This window comes from Festucalex cinctus, chromosome 21 (assembly GCF_051991245.1).
Source record: "Festucalex cinctus isolate MCC-2025b chromosome 21, RoL_Fcin_1.0, whole genome shotgun sequence".
NCBI lineage: Eukaryota > Metazoa > Chordata > Actinopteri > Syngnathiformes > Syngnathidae > Festucalex > Festucalex cinctus.
The window spans coordinates 20,025,720-20,044,688 of NC_135431.1; the positions used below are offsets into that span (position 1 = coordinate 20,025,720).

Below are 18,969 nucleotides of genomic sequence, written 5' to 3' on the forward strand. Positions count from 1 at the left end.
ACCAAATAAAATAGAGACAAAACAATAAAATGATTGATACAAACATTGTCTTTTAAACAATTTTATTGACAATAATAAGACAACCAATATTAATCATAACAATCACATTTAATGATAAAACCTTAAATCAATAAAAATAAAATAAAATAAAAACAGGAGATCAAGAATAATATAACCTTTTACAAACGTTTTCTAAGATTGATCATTTCTCGGAAAAGCTTAAGACCTGATTCACAATAAGATGTTTTTGGCTAAAAATAATTTGAAAGATATGAGAGTGTATTAAATGGCCCCTACCCTAACACGCGATTAGTCATTCATATCTTCCTATTATACATCATTATTGCTAAAAGATTTGTACATTACCAATCAGTGAAGATAATTCCATTCACGGCTAGTCCAAGTCCTTCGGAAAAAAATCGTAAGTCCTCAAACAGGCATAAATCCATCTTCAGAAATACTCTCCATCCAGACCAGATCGCAGGGTAAAAAAGGGCGTAGATCGCAGCTGGTGACGACTTTTTATCACCTTGGGTCATATCACTGATTTCTTCCGGTGAATGTCCTTCCGCATCTCCTCATATCAATGCGCGCTTGTTGAGACTCATTCTCAGTAATTTTCCATAATGAGTCATGAAGTCATACATTCTTTACAAATGTGTCATGGATACACAACGTTGAATGATGAGTCATACATAAAAATATGTCAAGGTCTTAGCTCTATTCAATGATAAACGTTAAAATAAATAACATCATAGATATATTAATTAAGCAAGCATGAATAACATGTATATACATGACATGTTAAATCCCAAATTCTCTCAGGGCACTTAACAGGTTAATTCTAATCTCTGTTGCACATCTTGTATGTCATGTTGAGAAACAATTCATACAGTTAATCTTTTCAATGCAGTTACAGCAATATTATCAGCGATAAAAGACAGTATCACTTATAAATAAAAGAAAAGAAAAAAAAAAGAAAAGAAAAAAAAACTTCATAGTTGGACTCAATGTGCTATAACCATTGCTCCATAAATCAGGTTAACAATTGTCGAATATAGATTATGTTGTGTATTTTATTACTTAATTCAGGATATCATTTATTTACACTAATTTATATCTGGCCTTATAAGGAATGTGTGTCCGGGCAATGCTGAGTGGGCGGCTTAGTTGTACAGGTTTGGTGGCATCTGGTGGTTACCTTGAGGAACTACACCCAGAGGCCAAAGAATAATTATCGGTCTTAGAGACACCCATTGGTCTCTAACTAAAAATTGAGTCCAGCCCATTAATTTGTTATCTCATTTTACATGATATGGCGTTTCATCTGACTCTACTCCATCTACTCAACTCAACATCGCCAACACTTTGTGTCCCGATATGTTGTCTGTGATGGTGTCCTGAAGAATCGTACAATATTTTTCCACCCATGTTCTCTCCAAGTCAGTGAACAAGTTGTACTCCACTGCTGTTCATTTATCTCTTCCCATTCATCCTCTGATATGGTTGTATTTGCCTGCCTTTCCCATTTCTCCTTTATATACAATGTGTCATTACCCTTTAAATCCTCAATTCCCTTATATAGCTTAGAGATGAGTTGTTTCCCTAACCTAGACTCATATGCTAAAGTGAATATCTTAATAAGATCCAAACCTCTTCCCTCCAGGATCACCCCCCTTGTTTGTTTTATATAATGCCATAATTGCAAATATCTGTATTGATCCACATTAGATAAATCATACTGTTTTTTCAACTCTTCAAAGCTTTTAATGTCCTTCTTCTTAAAGAGCTCCCAAACTATTTTAGGTCCCCTTATCCAATTTTTAAAACCACTGTCGGTTTTGTTTGGGACAAATTCCGAATCATATCCAATCCATCTCAATACACTCTGGGTTCCCAACTGACCCTTGGCTAGCAATCCAAACCATATCTTAAGTGACACTTCCAACCATGGGTTTGCACCCTCTTTTATATGTTTTCTCAAATCCTTATCCCCAATTATAGCTTGAATTGGGACATCCTCTGATGTGCTAGCCTCAATATCTTTCCATCGAGCCGAGTAAGAAGGGTTGTACACATTCAACAACGTCTTTAATTGTGCCGCCGGATAGGCTCTCCAAACAAGGGAGTGCAACCCCTCCTTTCTTTTTAGGTAATTGTAATGTTCTATACCTGATCCTCGGCTTCTGCCCCTGCCAAATAAACCTCAAAATCATTTTATCCCATTTACTAAATTCCTCTCTTGTTACTTCCACCGGCAGGCTCTGAAACAGGTATAAAAGCCTTGGCAGCACATTGATTTTAATTACCTCTACTCTTTGTATTAAACTCATATAAGGTATCAGATTCCATCTACAGAGATCATGTCTAATTTTTCTAATCAACGGATCAAAGTTAGTGGATTTCAGCCGTTCTAGCTTCCGTGGCAGACTAACCCCCAAACATTTTATTTCTTCAGATTTCTTATATTTATTCCTAATCTCCTGAGTAGGTCTGTGGTTGAAAGTGATAACCTGGGTTTTTTGTATATTAATTTTATAACCTGAGAGATGCCCATATTCTTCCAGTGTTGTCATGAGCACCGGGAAAGATGTTTCTGGGTTGGTCAAGTAAAGCAGTACATCATCCGCGAATAGAGCTATTTTTTGTTCTCCTCCCCCCACATCCACCCCAGTTATCATTTCCTTTTGTTTTATCCAATTACTTAAAGGCTCTAGAAAAATGGCAAAGAGAAGGGGACTCGCCGCACATCCTTGTCGGCAGCCTCGTTGCAATATGATAGAATTTGATAGACTACCGTTAATCTTAATTCTGGCTGTTGGGGTATTATACAAGGCTTGTATAACCTTAATGAAGACCCCGTGGAACCGAAACCGTTCGAGCACTTTATAGAGGAATCCCATCGGACAGAATCAAAGGCCTTTTCCGCATCTAAACCTACCACTACCGCCTCATTTTGATCTTTTATAATATGATGTAATATATGGAGGGTACGTCTAATATTATCCTGTGTCTGTCTTTGTTTTATAAAACCCGTTTGGTCTAAATGTATTATGTCAGGTAAAAAAAATTCTAGTCGTCTAGCTATAATGGATGTGAACAATCTATAAGCTAGATTAAGAACACTAATGGGCCTATAATTTGAGCATTCCTGACCATCTTTTCCCTCCTTCGGGATCACTGAAATAACAGCTTCTCTCCATGAATAAGGGACTTCTCCCCCCTTCATCACCCAGTTGAACGCTTTATGTAGAAGTGGCATCAGTGTACCCTTTAATGATTTATACCACTCCGCATTATACCCATCTGATCCGGGAGATTTATTGGGTTTAAGATTTGAAATTGCTTTGTTTATTTTCTCCACTGTAATTTCGTCTATTAGTGCCTCATTCTGTTCTCTCGTCACTTGGGGTAAGTTCAAGTCCTTTAAAAAATGTTCCATCTGAATTGGATTACATGCTCTTGGTTGAGCATATAAATTTGTGTAATAACTTTCAAAACATTTCTGTATTTCCTCAGTTTTATTCACTGTCAACCTCGTGTGTGGGTCCCTTATTTTATAAATGGTATTTTTTGCCTCCTATTTTTTTTTTTTTATACGCCAACAATTTTGTTGACTTACCCCCCAACTCATAATAACTTTGCTTTATAAACAGCAGCTTTTTCTGAATCTCCTGTGCATGAATGTCATTTATCTCTGATTTCTTCTTTTTGATTTCTTGAATTACGTTCTTCCCCAAACTGTCTTTATGCTCTCTTTCCAGTCGTTCCAAGTCTGATTTTAGTGTATCAAGTTTCAACTGCCTTAATTTTTTCAGATGTACTGATTTAGCTATTAACTTTCCTCTCATCACTGCCTTACTTGCATCCCAGAGCACTGCCGGGGAAACCTCCCCATTATCATTTTCCTCAATATATTTTTCAAATTCTTTCACAATTTCTTCCTTTTCTTGTCCTTTTAAAACATGTGCATTTAATCTCCAAATTGTTGTCTTTTTTTTTTTTGCTCACCAAGCGGAATGTTAAATAAAGTGGACTGTGGTCTGATAAATCCATCACTCCTATATCACATTTTTCCACTCTATTCATATCCTTGGCAAACATCATAAAGTAATCAATTCTTGAGTATATGTTATGTGGAAATGAGTAGTGAGTATAATCTCTCATGGAGTGATTTAGCTCTCTCCATACATCTACCATGCCCAGTTCAGATAGCAGACCCTTTATTTTTTTACTATTTGCACTATTTTGTACTCCTCCTCCTGAGGAGTCCAGCTGCTGGTTTAGTCGCTGGTTCCAATCACCTCCAGCAATCAAAATACCCTCTGCATGTGATGTCATCAAATCAAACAGCTGTCTGTAAAAATTCCACTGTGAGCCTGGAGGCGCATATATATTAAGAAAGGTCATCAGTTCCCCCTCAAGTTTCCCCTTAACCAAAATATATCGTCCTTCCTTATCTCCCACAATCAATTCCTTTTCAAATGAAAGCTTCCCTGAAAATAAAATAGCCACCCCTCTCCGGTGGCCTGATTTATATGAGGATGAAAATATTTGGTTGTAACCATTTCTCTTAAGCTTAGCATGTTCCTTCTCCGTTAGGTGGGTCTCCTGCAAAAATATCACCCCCGCACCTTCATTTTTCATTTTGCTCAGTATCTTACTTCTTTTTGTTGTATTGAGTACGCCATTTACATTATATGAGACTACTCTAATAGAGTTTTTGGATGTCATAATTCTCCATTTCAAATAAAGTTTGATTCATTCTCCCTTCTTCCATACCCCCCAACCCCCCTTTGCTACAGAAAGTGTGGTAAACAAACAAAAATATAGAACAAGTAAATAAAGAGTTTACTAAACGAACTTCCTTAATGTTGACCTTCTCTGAGCTCTTGTTTCCAGTCTGCTCTGAGGGATGTCCTCTGCTCCTGGAATGCAGAGGGCCCTCACTCTCTATAACTGACTCGGTCATAGGTGCACGTCAGCTATAGTTTATACTACTCCGACGTCATTCTCTCATGAGGATTGTCATTTAACCTTAAGCAGTCATATACAACATTTTTACCCGAACAAAATATAAACACGTTTCTCACCTCGGTTGTTCCAACAGGTCTAACTCCGGTTAAACGAAATCGTTCCAACCTTATTTTTAAGTGTCCCGATGTTTTCTGAAAGCTTGCAGTTTCTGTCTATATCCCGTTGGTGGCTCCTTTGCGCCGCTTGAGTTCGCCGTGCGGGTCTTCGTCCACGCCAATCGTTTAATTCGCTCAGCCCAATTTTCCGCGGGTTTCACGATCTCCACCTCGAAGCCTCGGGCCGCCATGTCAGTTGTTGCCTCTTCTGCTGTGTTGTAAACGCGCGTTTCGCCTTCATAAAACACGCGGAGTCTTGCCGGAAAAGGGGTCTGGAAGCGGATATTTTTCCCTCGTAGAACTCTCTTCGCCTCCGCGTATTCTTTGCGTCTTTTCAAAATCTCCGGTGCGTAATCATGGTCCAGAAATACTTTCCTTCCCTCATATTCGAAGCCTCTTTTCTGCCAAGCGATTTTGATAAGTTCTTCTTTACTCCGGTAACTTTGTAGTTTCATCACGATGGATCTCGGCGGGGAATCTTTGGGTGGCTGCGAAACAAGTGCCCGATGTGCTCTTTCAATCTTCATTTCAAACAAAGAGGGAAGGTCCAATTTTTCCCGGAGGAGTTTTTCGACGAAGACGATCATTGATTGAGCGCTCCCCTCAGTTCCCTCTTTCACTCCGTGAATTCGGACGTTTTCCCTCCTTTCGCGACCCTCCAACTCAACCATTCTCGTCTCAATCCGCCTCTGTAGCTCCACAAGCTCCATTGTAGCTTCCTCCAAGTTGTGTGTATGTTCCTCTGCTTCCACAACTCGCTTTTCCACGTCGTCGATTCTATCATTTGTCTTCTTAATTTCGTCCTTAATGTCATGCAAGGTCTCAGAGTTTTCCCGTCGGAACTCTCGTATCTCTCTGAATTGTTTCCATGCTTGCCATGTTCTCCACCAGTTGTGACTCTTCTGTTTCGTTGGTCGGGCGCGTAGTGCGTTTGGCTTCCACTCCCGCACCCGAAGTTCCGGCTAGCTCCGTATTTCCTCTTGCCAATGCAACTGCTTTGCCTGTTAGCTTTGTCGGCTCTCCTGTTAGCTTAGCACGCTCGTTCCTTTCCTCGAGGGCTAAATCCACGCTTTTATTTGACGTTCGACTTCTTCCTCTGTTCTTTGACATTGCCCTTACTATGACACTTTTGTATCTTCCTTCAGTTTCTCAAATTGATAGATATGCGGGCTTTCTTTGTCTCGATGTCGGAGAGCTCACTTCTTACGCTGCCGCCATGTTGGAGTCCAGCCGGAAGTCAAAACATGTTTACTTTTTAAGACATCACTAGCCTAGCGAAAAGCGAAGGGAGGATCCCATTCAAATGCTAATTGGAAGTTAGCATCGACTTGGGGAGTATGTTTCCCTCAAGTAACGAACATCCACACATAAATGTTGTGGGAATACATACCCACAGGTGAGATAACTCGACGCAAAGGCACAAATTCTTCCCAATGTGTGAAAAATTAGTAGAATTCAATCGCAACTTTCTTCTGTACTCATTTTAAGTGTGTGCATATTGGATGCATGGCACCACACTGCCCCCAAGAGACCAAAACCCACAAGAAGAGTCAGTATTTGTGCTTCCTGTTTTTTTTTAGTTGCTCTTTTTTTATTTATTCTATTCTTATTTCACTTTATTGTTTTTATTTTGTCATTGTCCTTTAAATTTATATTTAAATTTGATATTTCAAGGATTCAAAGAATTTCTTTTCTCAAAAGTCAAGGATGCAAACATCCAAGGATTTTTAGTTATTTTTTGGTCTTAACACACATTTCCACATGACATGGCACGAAATACAACCCCCGAGGTCCCAGGTTAGCCCAGTAAATTCCAAGACTGAAAATAGCACAAGATAAAACATAAATAAAAGAAAAGGTTAATGCTTTACAGCAGTTTTAAGAAGAATGATTTTCTTATTGACACATAACTCTTGACACATACATTAACCTTGTACACTTCATGAAATTTGTTGCTAAAGTCATTCAAAGCAGAGAATCTTAATAGAGAATAATTTGTGTGATAGTGACATCCATTGAAAAGGAATTGGAGGGGGGATTCTATGAATTATATTTTTAAATAATCTGCAGATTAATCGGTAATCTGTATTTTTTTACTGCCAAAAATGAGTATCAGCATCGGCCTTAAAGAATGCGTTCCAAAATTCCTTTTTAACTGTGTATTCCCGGTTGTACGTTTCACCTAGCGCCTTGAAAATTTGGACACAGCCCACAATGTACAAAAAAGTCTCTGGGAGCCAAATGCTAAACCAAAGGGGAAGTCCGCCATTTTGATTTACTTTGGAATTTGTCCCTATTTTTTGGCCCTTTTATAGAGGTCAGTCATCTTTTAACGAACTCCTCCGACAAAATGTATTTGATCGTCTTCAAACTAGGCGCGTTTCATCTTAAGATGTTTAAGATAAAAAATTATTGAAAGCTTTTTATTTCGTTGCACGCTGTTGCTGTGGCATGAACTGTGTAACAACTATGGCCTATGGCCCAATCCACCCTATAATTTTTTTTTAAAGTTTGCTTCTTCTGAAGCAAATTCTCTGCAGTCGCATAAATATTCCACTGCCCAGACAGGATCTAAGCTTGGTTAGCTCTGCAGGTTGTCACCCAACCACCAACAAAGCTCTTTTGAAGCCGCTGACCAGGTGACAAAGGAATTTATGCGTCTGCCGAAGGAGTGTATTCAAGCCCGTCTTCTCGGAGCCCGAACAAATGGCTCCAATGATTTGGAATACACAAATGACTGATCAAAGGAATGTTCATGACTTCTTATCAATCACAAAGGATATTCTGGCGCCACCTTTCCAAACGGGCACTCCTGGAACGTCGAGACGGAGCAACAGCACCGTCAAGTGGTGAAACTTGGAACTATCCTTAGTGACATTTCATATAAGTAACCGCATTTTACACATTTATACCATGATAATTCTCTACAGATAACTGAACTACGAATGATTCATGTTATGTCTTTGTGTGTATGAACATCCTATTTCATTTGTACTCCATAAAGAATGAAAGATAATCAATATCTTTCAGTTCAGTCAGATTAGACAAGTAGAAGTTACCTCACAAGTTAGTTTATGATGCATTAATTACGATGTGTGTTAAACGGGTTGTGTGGGAAAACTGATTTGCCAGACTGACCAAATTTAATGCCAAATTATTAATCCCTTTAATAATTTTTTTTCTAAAGTCTGCGCGAGCGAACAGAAGGGTGTGCCACCACCTACTGAAGCGCCGCCCATAGACTTTAAAAGGACGAGAAGACCCCTCGCTCTCCCTCTTGCTTCCAAGCCTCTTCCAAAACTCTCTTGCACGACCTTCGAGTGTCCCAGCCTGCTCGAACTCTTTGTTCCAAGAAACTTGCCAACCACGTGGCCTTTTCTTTTCTGGCAGCAACCGTTGCCGAGAGCAGACACTCACTCCACGCCACGCCAAAGCAGGTGCAAACTGCAACGCTGACCCCAAAGACTCTTTTACTCCTTTTTTCCTTTTTTTTCTCTTTCCATCGGTGATCGCCCGCCAGCGGCGAGCTCAGCGGCCCCGGGGTACACTTGCTACGTACCGCCGGACTCAAGGTTGTTGCACCTAAGCCGCCCGCACCACCTGCTATTCGGTGGCGCCCCGCCGCGGTGCCAGCTCACCTCCAACGGCTGGCCTTCCCCGTACGCAGGCGCGTAGCGGACCGAGCTCCAACACCTGGAGTCGGACAGCTGCCCGGCAGAATCAACCTCGCCGGAGAATCAATCTCGCCGAGTCGCCAACCAATCAAGGGACACAGGGGCGCAACTACGTCAGCCCCCGAGCGGCTTCCCTTGCTCACCTGTGGAATAAACCCTTTTTGATTTTCTTGCCTTTTTTTCAACAAACATTGACTATTTTTCCCCCTTTTTCACAAGACCCTTTTGCTCGTTCGACGCAAACGATTCTCGTAAGTGTGCGTTTGATTTCTAGCTCGGCGTATCCACTGTGTGCCACTTACGTTTGAAACATATCACCAATCTGGCAGGTCAAATTTCTCTTTTCCCATTTTCCTTATTCATTCGCATTCCTTCCTTATTTTCATTCGCTTAATTTTATTTCTCTTCTGACGGTAGAATAGTTAGATAGGCAGTGTTTTGATTCTGTAGTGTAGCAATCGTGAATAAATGTATGTTTTATTAACTCTATTCCGCCTAAGTCATCTGTGTTTCCGAGTGGATTATTATTCCTTTGTTAGTACAACGAACCACTGAATATCGAGTGTGGCGACTTTAGATTATAAATGACTGATGAAAGAAGGATTTTGGTCGTTGTTTGCTCCTGTTAACCCAAAGCTGTTTGCAAAGGAAAAATTATGCTTTTATTTCAGGGTATAAACATGGGCGAAAACTGCACAGATGTCAGAGCTGTCATGAACATTAATATTTTAGAGTTTTCTTGTGCAATTTGTATGTCGTGGTGGTTGGGGACCACTGTGAAAGACGGCTAGAGACGTTAGCACTGTAGCAGCCGGCACATGACGGCCCTATGTGGCGACCATGTTGGGGAGATTGACATAATATCACCCATCAAGTGCAATGTGTTGCTCATTTCTCACTTGATTTTCATGAGGTTTTTTTTTCCTCAACACCAAAACATGTGATATCCACATTCATCAAATAATGCATACAACTTGGACCCTCTAATTAAGCGTTGCAGCCCAGTGCGTCAGGCAGTACAGATGGAAACAGTTCAAGCACGAGCGGTTGATTGTTTTCTTTTTTTTTTTTTTTTTTTTTAAACATAGGTTAAATAAATAAATAAAAAATAGGAAAGGGAGTGCTTTACCTCTCTGAATACACATACTCGGAGTAGGGTGACCAACGATGTCCCGCGTAGTGCGGGATGCACACTGCATTTGTATTAATGTCACACATGAATTGAGCTTCAAACGCTCTGCATGCACATGTCCTGCTAATTCAAAGGATGTGCGTTTACGCGCTACGTGGGACACTTGGTCACCCTAACTCTTGAGTGATAAATGGGGCGTGTTAAACGTTCCATCCAACACATCTGGAGTCAAGTCATCTTTACAATAAATCCCTTCTTTGGATTTGTCATTATAGGTATCTGTGGATCCGTATGCAGCAGGTTAAGGCACAAATAGCTGAGCTTTCCAGGAAGCAGGCGTTTCGCCCCCAAGAACCCAACTATGGAAGGTTATTCAAGGACATCCAGCACTACCTCTGCAGCATCAGTCAGGCATCAGCCGTGCAAAACCTTCTCTCACGCCTACAGAGTGCTGCTAATTCGTCATTACCCCGGTCAACCATCCAAAGTCTGTTGAAGGAGGAGGCTGTGTGGCAGAACTCTCAGGAGTTCTTCAGCCAGAGACTAAATGATGACTATTCTCTTTACCCTGATGTAGTTGTCCCAGTGCAGACTGGAATCCTCCAGCTCCGATATGGCATGAAGCTGGTGGCCTCACAAATAACTGTCTTTCTACATCATGTGCCTGAACTTACCAAACTGGTATCCTGCCTCCTTTCCTTTCCCTCTATGTCCCCCAGTATGCAATCTTACCTGGCCCAGGCTGACTTCCTCTGCTCCAAAGAAAGTCTGGGAATTTTGCATAGCCTTCCTCAGCTACCGTCACAAGAAGACCTCATTCAGGTGGACCTGCCGTCCTCTGCATTACTCCTCAATGCTCTTCTCTTTGTGCAGTGCCACACACTCAGCACAGGACAGTTCAGTGATGAGACACGAAACATCTTTACTCACATCTGTCAGGTCAGAACTATTGAATTGTTCGTAAAATTTTCATCTTGTTCCTCAATCACTAAAACCTAAATCAGTTACGTATGTTGTAATTATGCTGTCTGTGCTTATGATGCCCTTCAGGCTTTAGTGAATGAGTGGGACGAGATGGAGCAACAGAAAAGGGACCAGGAACAGAAGGAGGCTTGTCTGTACCGCAGCCGCAATCAGCTGCATGGCACAGGACTGACGGAGGCACAGCAAGAAGAGAAGGACTTTAGATGCATGTTCCCTCAGTTTGACAAGGTATTAAATTACAACTATTGATGCATGTTTGCACTAAGTAGTGCAACATAATGTCACGTTGAAGAAACCATTTTCTACTTTGAAGATCCTCCACTGGACGCCAGTGGAAATTGCCTTAATGTGCAACTGTTGAATTTTACCTGTTCTTAGGATTGTAGTGTTTTGGGTGGTGGGGGTATTGGATTGGTTTGGTGGGGGTATTGTCTATTTAGTATTCTCTATGACTTTGTGCCTACCTAACGCAAAAAATTGTTCCATGGTAACTGGATAGTTGCGAAAAGATGATTTAGTAACATAGTAAACTTAACTCTTTTACTGCCGCGCGTTATAAAAAAAAAACTTTAAAATGACAAAGGCTTTGATCATTCATGTCATCATTGAAAACATTCTATTTCATCAGATTTCGTCATGTTTCATTGTAATTTCATACACCGGCAGCCCATTGAAAAGAGATACAATGCTGCCATCTGCTGGCCATAGTGAGTGAGTGTTTGTGATTCCACAACCAATTGACCAGGCAGCGCTGCACTTAGATGTTGCACTGCCCATTGATTAGGAAAAAAAAAATAATAAGTAGTTGACGTCATTTAAGGTTTATGGCGGCATACATTGTGATTTTACTAATCGTAAATGTTTTTAGCACTCAAAGAGTTAATAAAAGTATGCATTTGTTATCATGTTTCCTTGGCAACTTAAGTCAGATGGTTTGATAGCCTCACACAGCATACAATTACCTATGCCCTCGATTCGTCACTAGTCAATTACAGTATTGGCAACCGTTGTCATTGACGGGCAATGTGGTATATGCCACGGAAGAGGCGGGACTGTTTTTGCACGTCAGCTTTGGTTCCGGTTCGGTTTGCGACGTGTGGGCTGCGTCAAAATACTTGTGCTTCCGACTTTTTGCCCCTCGGTTGCGCGTTCGCAACCCGGACCGGAACCAAACTCGTGAAAAATCACAAAAGTCGGAAGTCCCGTCTCTTCCGTGGGATATACCCCATTCTAATTTGAGTCAGAAAAGTCTGAATAAAATTTTCAGCTAGTGGTAAAAAGCCCAAATGCTTAGAGTGAACACACAAAACTACAGGTTGCATGTTCATGTGGGTAGTATGTGAATATGGGTAGATGTTGATCGTCAAGGAAAATGTATTCAAAGGTTTGCATTGAATTTTAAGAAGTGAATTTAACGTTTTCATTTCCCAACCAGGACTTTGCAGACATGTCTCTGTCGAGCCTGGAAGGCCCCACAGATGCAAACCTGGAGGAAGATGATGGCAAGAAAGTGCTTGATGAAAGAAGTTTCCTGTCGACAACGGCAATGAACACAGTAGTGCAAATTCATCAGCGCCTGTGTCTAGGTTATGCCCAATCATTGTGGTACCAGCATAGATCACCCAATTGTCACAGCACTGACTATATCAACGCCTTGGTTTCTTCTCACCAAATTGCTGCACCCTTGATTGCACGCTTCTATCATCTGATTGGTGAGTTTCATTATTTGTTTTTATTTTTAGTTCCTCTCACATCAACATAAGAAATATATCCAGCTCGAACAAAATTGGGTTGTTGTGTTAAACATGAAGAAGAACAGAATACAATGCCTTGCAACTAGGGGTGGTACGATACGGGTAAACCATCCATCCATCCATCCATCCATCTTCTTCCGCTTATCCGACGTCGGGTCACGGGGGCAGCAGCTTTAGGAGGGAAACCCAGACTTAACTCACCCCAGCCACTTCAACCAGCTCCTCCGGCGGGATCCCAAGACGTTCCCAGGCCAGCCGAGAGACATAGTCTCTCCAGCGTGTCCTGGGTCGTCCCCGGGGCCTCCCGCCGGGCGGACATGCCCGGAACACCTCCCCAGGGAGGCGTCCAGGAGGCATCCGAACCAGATGCCCGAGCCACCTCAGCTGGCTCCTCTCAATGCGGAGGAGCAGCGGCTCGCCTCTGAGTCCCTCCCGGATGACCGAGCTTCTCACCCTATCTCTAAGGGAGAGCCCGGACACCCTGCGGAAGAAACTCATTTCGGCTGCTTGTATCCGGGATCTCATTCTTTTGGTCAAGACCCACAGCTTGACCCACATGAGGGTTGGAACGACCGGTAAATCGAGAGCTTTGCCTTTTGGCTCAGCTCCTTCTTCACCACGACGGACCGATACGGAGTCCGCATCACTGCAGACGCTGCACCGATCCGCCTGTCGATCTCTCGCTCCATCCTACCCTCACTCGTGAACAAGACCCCAAGATACTTGAACTCCTCTACTTGGGGCAGGACCTCATCCCTGACCCGGAGTGGACACGCCACCCTTTTCCGACTGAGGACCATGATCTCGGATTTTTAAGGTGCTGATCTTCATCCCAATCGCTTCACACTCGGCTGCGAACCGCTCCAGTGAGAGTTGGAGATCCCGGCTTGATGAAGCCAACAGCACCACATCATCTGCAAAAAGCAGAGATGCAATGCTGAGGCCACCAAACCGGAACCCCTCAACGCCTCGGCTGCCCCTAGAAATTCTGTCCATAAAAATTTGGAACAGAATCGGTGACAAAGGGCAACCTTGCCGAAGTCCAAGCCTCACTGGAAACGAATCTGACTTACTACCGGCAATGAGGACCAGACTCTGGCAACGGTCGTACAGGGACCGAACAGTCGTATCAGGGGGCCCGGTACCCCGTACTCCCGAAGCACTCCCCACAGGATTCCCCGAGGGACACGGTCGAACGCCTTCTCCAAATCCACAAAACACGTGGACTGGTTGAGCGAACTCCCACGCACCCTCGAGGATCCTGCTGAGGGTGTAGAGCTGGTCCACTGTTCCACGGCCAGGACGAAAACCACACTGGTCCTCCTGAATCCGAGATTCGACTTCCCGACGGACCCTCCTCTCCAGCACCCCTCAATAGACCTTACCAGGGAGGCTGAGGAGTGTGATCCCCCTATAGTTGGAACACACCCTCCGGTCCCCCTTCTTGAAAAGGGGGACCACCTCCCCGGTGTGCCAATCCAGAGGCATTGTCCCCGATGTCCACGCGATGCTGTAGAGGCGTGTCAACCATGACAGCCCCACAACATCCAGAGTCTTTAGCAACTCCCGGCGGATCTCATCCACCCCCGGGGCCCTGCCACCGAGGAGCTTTCCAACTACCTCAGTGACTTCGACCCCAGAGATAGGAGAGCCCACCCCAGAGTCCCCAGACTCTTCCTCAAAGGAAGACGTGTCGGTGGAATTGAGGAGGTCTTCGAAGTATTCCCCCCACCGATTCACGACGTCCCGAGTCGAGGTCAGCAGCACCCCATCGCCACTATACACAGTGTTAATGATGCACTGCTTTCCTCTCCTGCACTGCTTTCCTTTTCTGAGACGCCGGATGGTGGACCAGAATTTCCTCGAAGCCGTCCGGAAGTCGTTTTCCATGGCCGCTTGGCCAGCCGGTACCCGCCAGCTGCCTCCGGAGTCCCACAGGCCAAAAAGGCCCGATAGAACTCCTTCTTCAGCTTGACGGCATCCCTTACCGCTAGTGCCCACCAGCGGGTTCGAGGATTGCCGGCGCAACAGGCACCGACCACCTTACGGCCACAGCTCCGATCGGCCGCCTCAACAATGGAGGCATGGAACATGGCCCATTCAGACTCAATGTTCCCCATCTCCCCCGGGACAAGCAAGAAGCTCTGCTGGAGGTGGGCATTGAAGCTCTTTCTGACAGGGGATTCCGCCAGAGCTTCCCAGCAGACCCTCACTATACGTTTGGGTCTGCCAGGTCGGACCGGCATCTTCCCCCACCAACGGAGCCAACGCACCACCAGGTGGTGATCAGTTGACAGCTCCGCCCCTCTCTTCACCCGAGTGTCCAAAACATGCGGCCGCAAATCCGATGACATGACTACAAAGTCGATCATCGAACTGCGGCCTAGGGTGTCCTGGTGCCAAGTGCACATATGGACACCCTTATGTTTGAACCGAGTGTTCGTAATGGACAATCCGTGACGAGCACAGAAGTCCAATAACAGAACACCGCTCGGGTTCCGATTGGGGGGGCCGTTCCTCCCAATCACGCCTCTCCAGGTCTCACTGTAATTGCCCACGTGACCGTTGAAGTCCCCCAGCAAGACGAGGGAGTCCCCAGGGGGAGCGCTCTCCGGCACACCCTCCAAGGACTCCAAAAAGGGTGGGTACTCTGAACTGCTTTTTGGTGCATATGCACAAACAACAGTCAGGACCCGTCATCCCACCCGAAGGCGTAAACCCCAACGTACAGGCGCCGAGCCAGGGGGCAATAAGTATGCCCACACCTGCTCTGCGCCTCTCACCGTGTGCCACTCCAGAGTGGAAGAGAGTCCAACCCCTCTCGAGAGGACTGGTACCAGAGCCCAAGCCGTGTGTGGAGGAGAGTCCGACTATATCTAGTTGTAACTTCTCGGGCTCCTTCCCTGCCAGAGAGGTGACATTCCATGTCCCAAGAGCCAGCTTCTGTAGCCGGGGGTCGGTGCGCCAAGGTCTCCTCCCTTGGCTGCCACCCAGCCTGCACTGCACCCGACCGCTTTGGCCCCTCCCACCGGTAGTGAGCCCGTGGGAAGGGGGACCCACGTTGCCTCTTCGGGCTGTGCCCGGCCACCAGGCGCTCGTCAGCGAGCCCCGCCTCCAGGCCTGGCTCTAGAGGGGGGTCCCGATGACCCACGTCCGGGCAAGGGAAACGTGCCTCCCAAGTTTTTATACATCATAAGGGGTCTTCTGAGCCGTGCTTAGTCTGGCCCCTCACCTAAGACAGTTTGCCATGGCCATGCCATGACCCTGCCAGGGGCATTAAGCCCCAGACAACATAGCTCCTAGGATCATTGGGACACGCAAACCCCTCCACCACAGTAAGGTGCCGGCTCACGGATCGATAGGGGTAAACCACGATTCGAATCTGTGACGATATTTGGCTCATGATATCGATAATATCACGATACACGATATCTACGATTTTTGAGATGTCAAAAACTTTTTAGCATAATATCACAATATGTGACTGAAAAAGCCCATAAAAAGGAAAATGTCCTTTTTATGTATTTATTCAATGCCAAAACTTTATACAATGTATACAGTTCTGCATAGTGCCTCACTGCCTCTTAGTCTTTTAACTGTAAACATTGTAAAGACAAATTAAAGTGCATAAACATTTATAACATGACACTGCACAACTGGACACATTACATCGATATCTACCGTCAGTGTATCGATAATTTATTGCAACAGAGAGCGCATATATATATATATATATATATATATATATATATATATATATATATATATATATATATATATATATATATATATATATATATATATATAAGGGGTGGGACAAAAAAACGATTCGACCGAACCATCGTTCGTCAAGGGGAGCTAAACGACCGTATCGTTAGCATACTCGTCAACCGATACAAAATCTGCCGCGAATCCTTAGATAGGTTGCTTGTCAAGCTGTGAACCGGATATTGTGTGGCTGTGAATCGGTTGCGAGTGAGGCTTTATGGTTCTGCGCCGTGCTCTACTTGTTTTGTTTACGTTTCAGTAGCGTCACTATTCAAGCTACTTCCGTGTTTACAGAGAGCTAGCAAAGTAGCGCTCAGAGACGCTTCATTCCCCGGATGTTGTAAACATAATGCAAAGACGTCACACACCTTGTTGCGGGGTCCACCCACCGTCAACGCCGGACTCGCGACACGTCACGGGATAATGTGCGTGCGCACGCGCGTGCATCACAATGAGTAGCAGCATGCAACTGAAGACAGTAGCAGGAGCCCATGGCTATGAGTCCTCCCGGTGCAGTTCTATGTCCCGGCGTTGGTACTGCGCGCGAGCCAAAAGAATAACTTCCGTGACGATCCAATGCATTGGATCCAAACAACACAGGTATGTCCCACAGCCAACACACCAGCTAAGCTCAATGCATACTGCAAGCATCTCATTTCTCAGTTTGTGGCTCCCTGTCAATTTACACTAGTAAGAGCAACAGATAGAACTGAGACGTGCCCGCAATTACGTCATCAAACTCAAAATAAACGACAGCCCCCACAAAAAAAAAAAAAAGATGTCATACATTAACCAAAAATGAATGTGATGGCAAAAGAAAAACTTGATGATAAAAAAAAAAATGATAATAAAAAGGGAAGGGCACTTTTGGCAATATTTTGGATATATTAAGTGGTTTAAAATGTGTTTGACAGATTTATTGTTCCATAAGGTGGCTTCATTTTTCTTTTGGCTGGATGGTAGGTTTATTTCATGACCTTAAATTTATGTTTCTGAACTACTTCACACTGTGCAAATATTCTGTTTAATTGTGTTGGTGTCTTTTTAAAGGTTAAATATTTATATTTCAAATTAAATTATCAGCCTTTTGTTTTCCTGATCCTTATTTTGAATAGAAAAAACAAAAACAATTATAACTGTCAATAACGACTAATAAATATTGAAACTGATACATTTTTCAGTCATACGTCCAGCCCTTTGTTGCGGTCTATTTAAATAATTGATTCAATATATGGAAATATAGAAGACATTTTTGTTGTTGTTTTTTAACACGTTTGAAGATACTGTAAAAATTTGTGGTGTTTTAAGATTAACGTCTACAAGCAAAAAAATGTCACTATAAGTTTTAGAGGTGGGAATCTTGGGGCACCTCACGATTCGATTGCGATTACGATTCAGAGGCTACGATTCGATTATAAAACGATTATTGATTTCCCCCCCAGGCAGCAGAAAAAAACCAATGTATTTTGGTGCTTTTAATGTTTCGTACATTAGTTACAAAAATAGTACAAAAGTCCTCTCAGGCCTACATAAACTACTATTTCAGTATCAAGTTAACAGTTCAAAACAGTAAATAAAATACTCAAGTCCTCATTCTGTAACAACAGCTTTTAAGTATATTCAGTCTTCAACAGAATAAAACATAGCATTGAGCAAAAATATATTATTTTTATCCACTCAAAAGTGCATTGAGGTATAAATGAAAGACAATGTGAACTACTACTTCAATACAAATGCCTAAAAAAAAAAAAAGTGCTTTCCTGCTTTTTAAGTTGTGTAAAGATGAACATGTAAACATTAAAGTTTCTCAGAGGTACAAAAAAAAAGAAAAAAAACCTCAAGTGCTTTTCTGCTTTTTAACTTGTGTAAACATTAATGGGATCGTTCGGCTTTTTTAACATGAATCTCGATTTGATCCTCACCTCCCGTGTGTGCGATCAGCACGGACTTCTTTCTGACAGCGTTCGGTGACACCAGTTCTGGTTCGACGTTGGACGAGAAGAAAATTAAAAAGAAAATAGTCCAGCAAGCTGGCTGTGGTCTCGGAAATAAAGCGTTTTTCTTCTAAAAACTTTTTGTTTTCAAAAGCGTGATACATTTCCACCACAATACTCTTTTCTGAATAAAGTCAGACGCCATTACCGCCAGCCACTACTTTTCTGTTCGTTCGTTCGTATCACTGCGCGGCGCCCTGTAGAACGCTAACCGACGCACTGCAGCCAGCTAGCTGATACTTCCGCCTCAAGTTGTTTGCCTTTTCGGAGCAGGTCTGATGTCATGAAGAGGTGGGTTGGTCAGCTCAGCCATGCTTGTTGTTGTTTTGAATCTCGAGGCGTGAGTTGTGGATGTGTACTCTCGGTCCGTCCCAAAAAGCGTCCCGAAGACCGCGCGCGCTACTGCGTTTCAGTTCCGCGTACTTTTCGCTCGTTTCGCTTCCCTTGGCATATTTATATAATCGGAATTTGGACGTTTGTGAATCGTTCTCGATTGTTCCACGGCCGAATCGTGAATAATCTAAGAATCGG

General features: G+C 43.4%; 1 protein-coding gene across 7 annotated transcripts in view; it reads left to right on the plus strand.

Moving 5' to 3' along the window:
• Positions 1 to 18,969, plus strand: part of mdn1 (midasin AAA ATPase 1) — a 437,529-nt gene that overhangs the window by 284,551 nt on the left and 134,009 nt on the right. For all 7 annotated transcript variants that reach the window (XM_077510806.1, XM_077510808.1, XM_077510809.1 and 4 more), the window contains exons 63-65: positions 10,214 to 10,877; positions 10,989 to 11,150; positions 12,358 to 12,634. In XM_077510806.1, the coding sequence (XP_077366932.1) occupies positions 10,214 to 10,877; positions 10,989 to 11,150; positions 12,358 to 12,634 (1,103 nt within the window). The remainder of the gene's footprint in view (positions 1 to 10,213; positions 10,878 to 10,988; positions 11,151 to 12,357; positions 12,635 to 18,969) is intronic.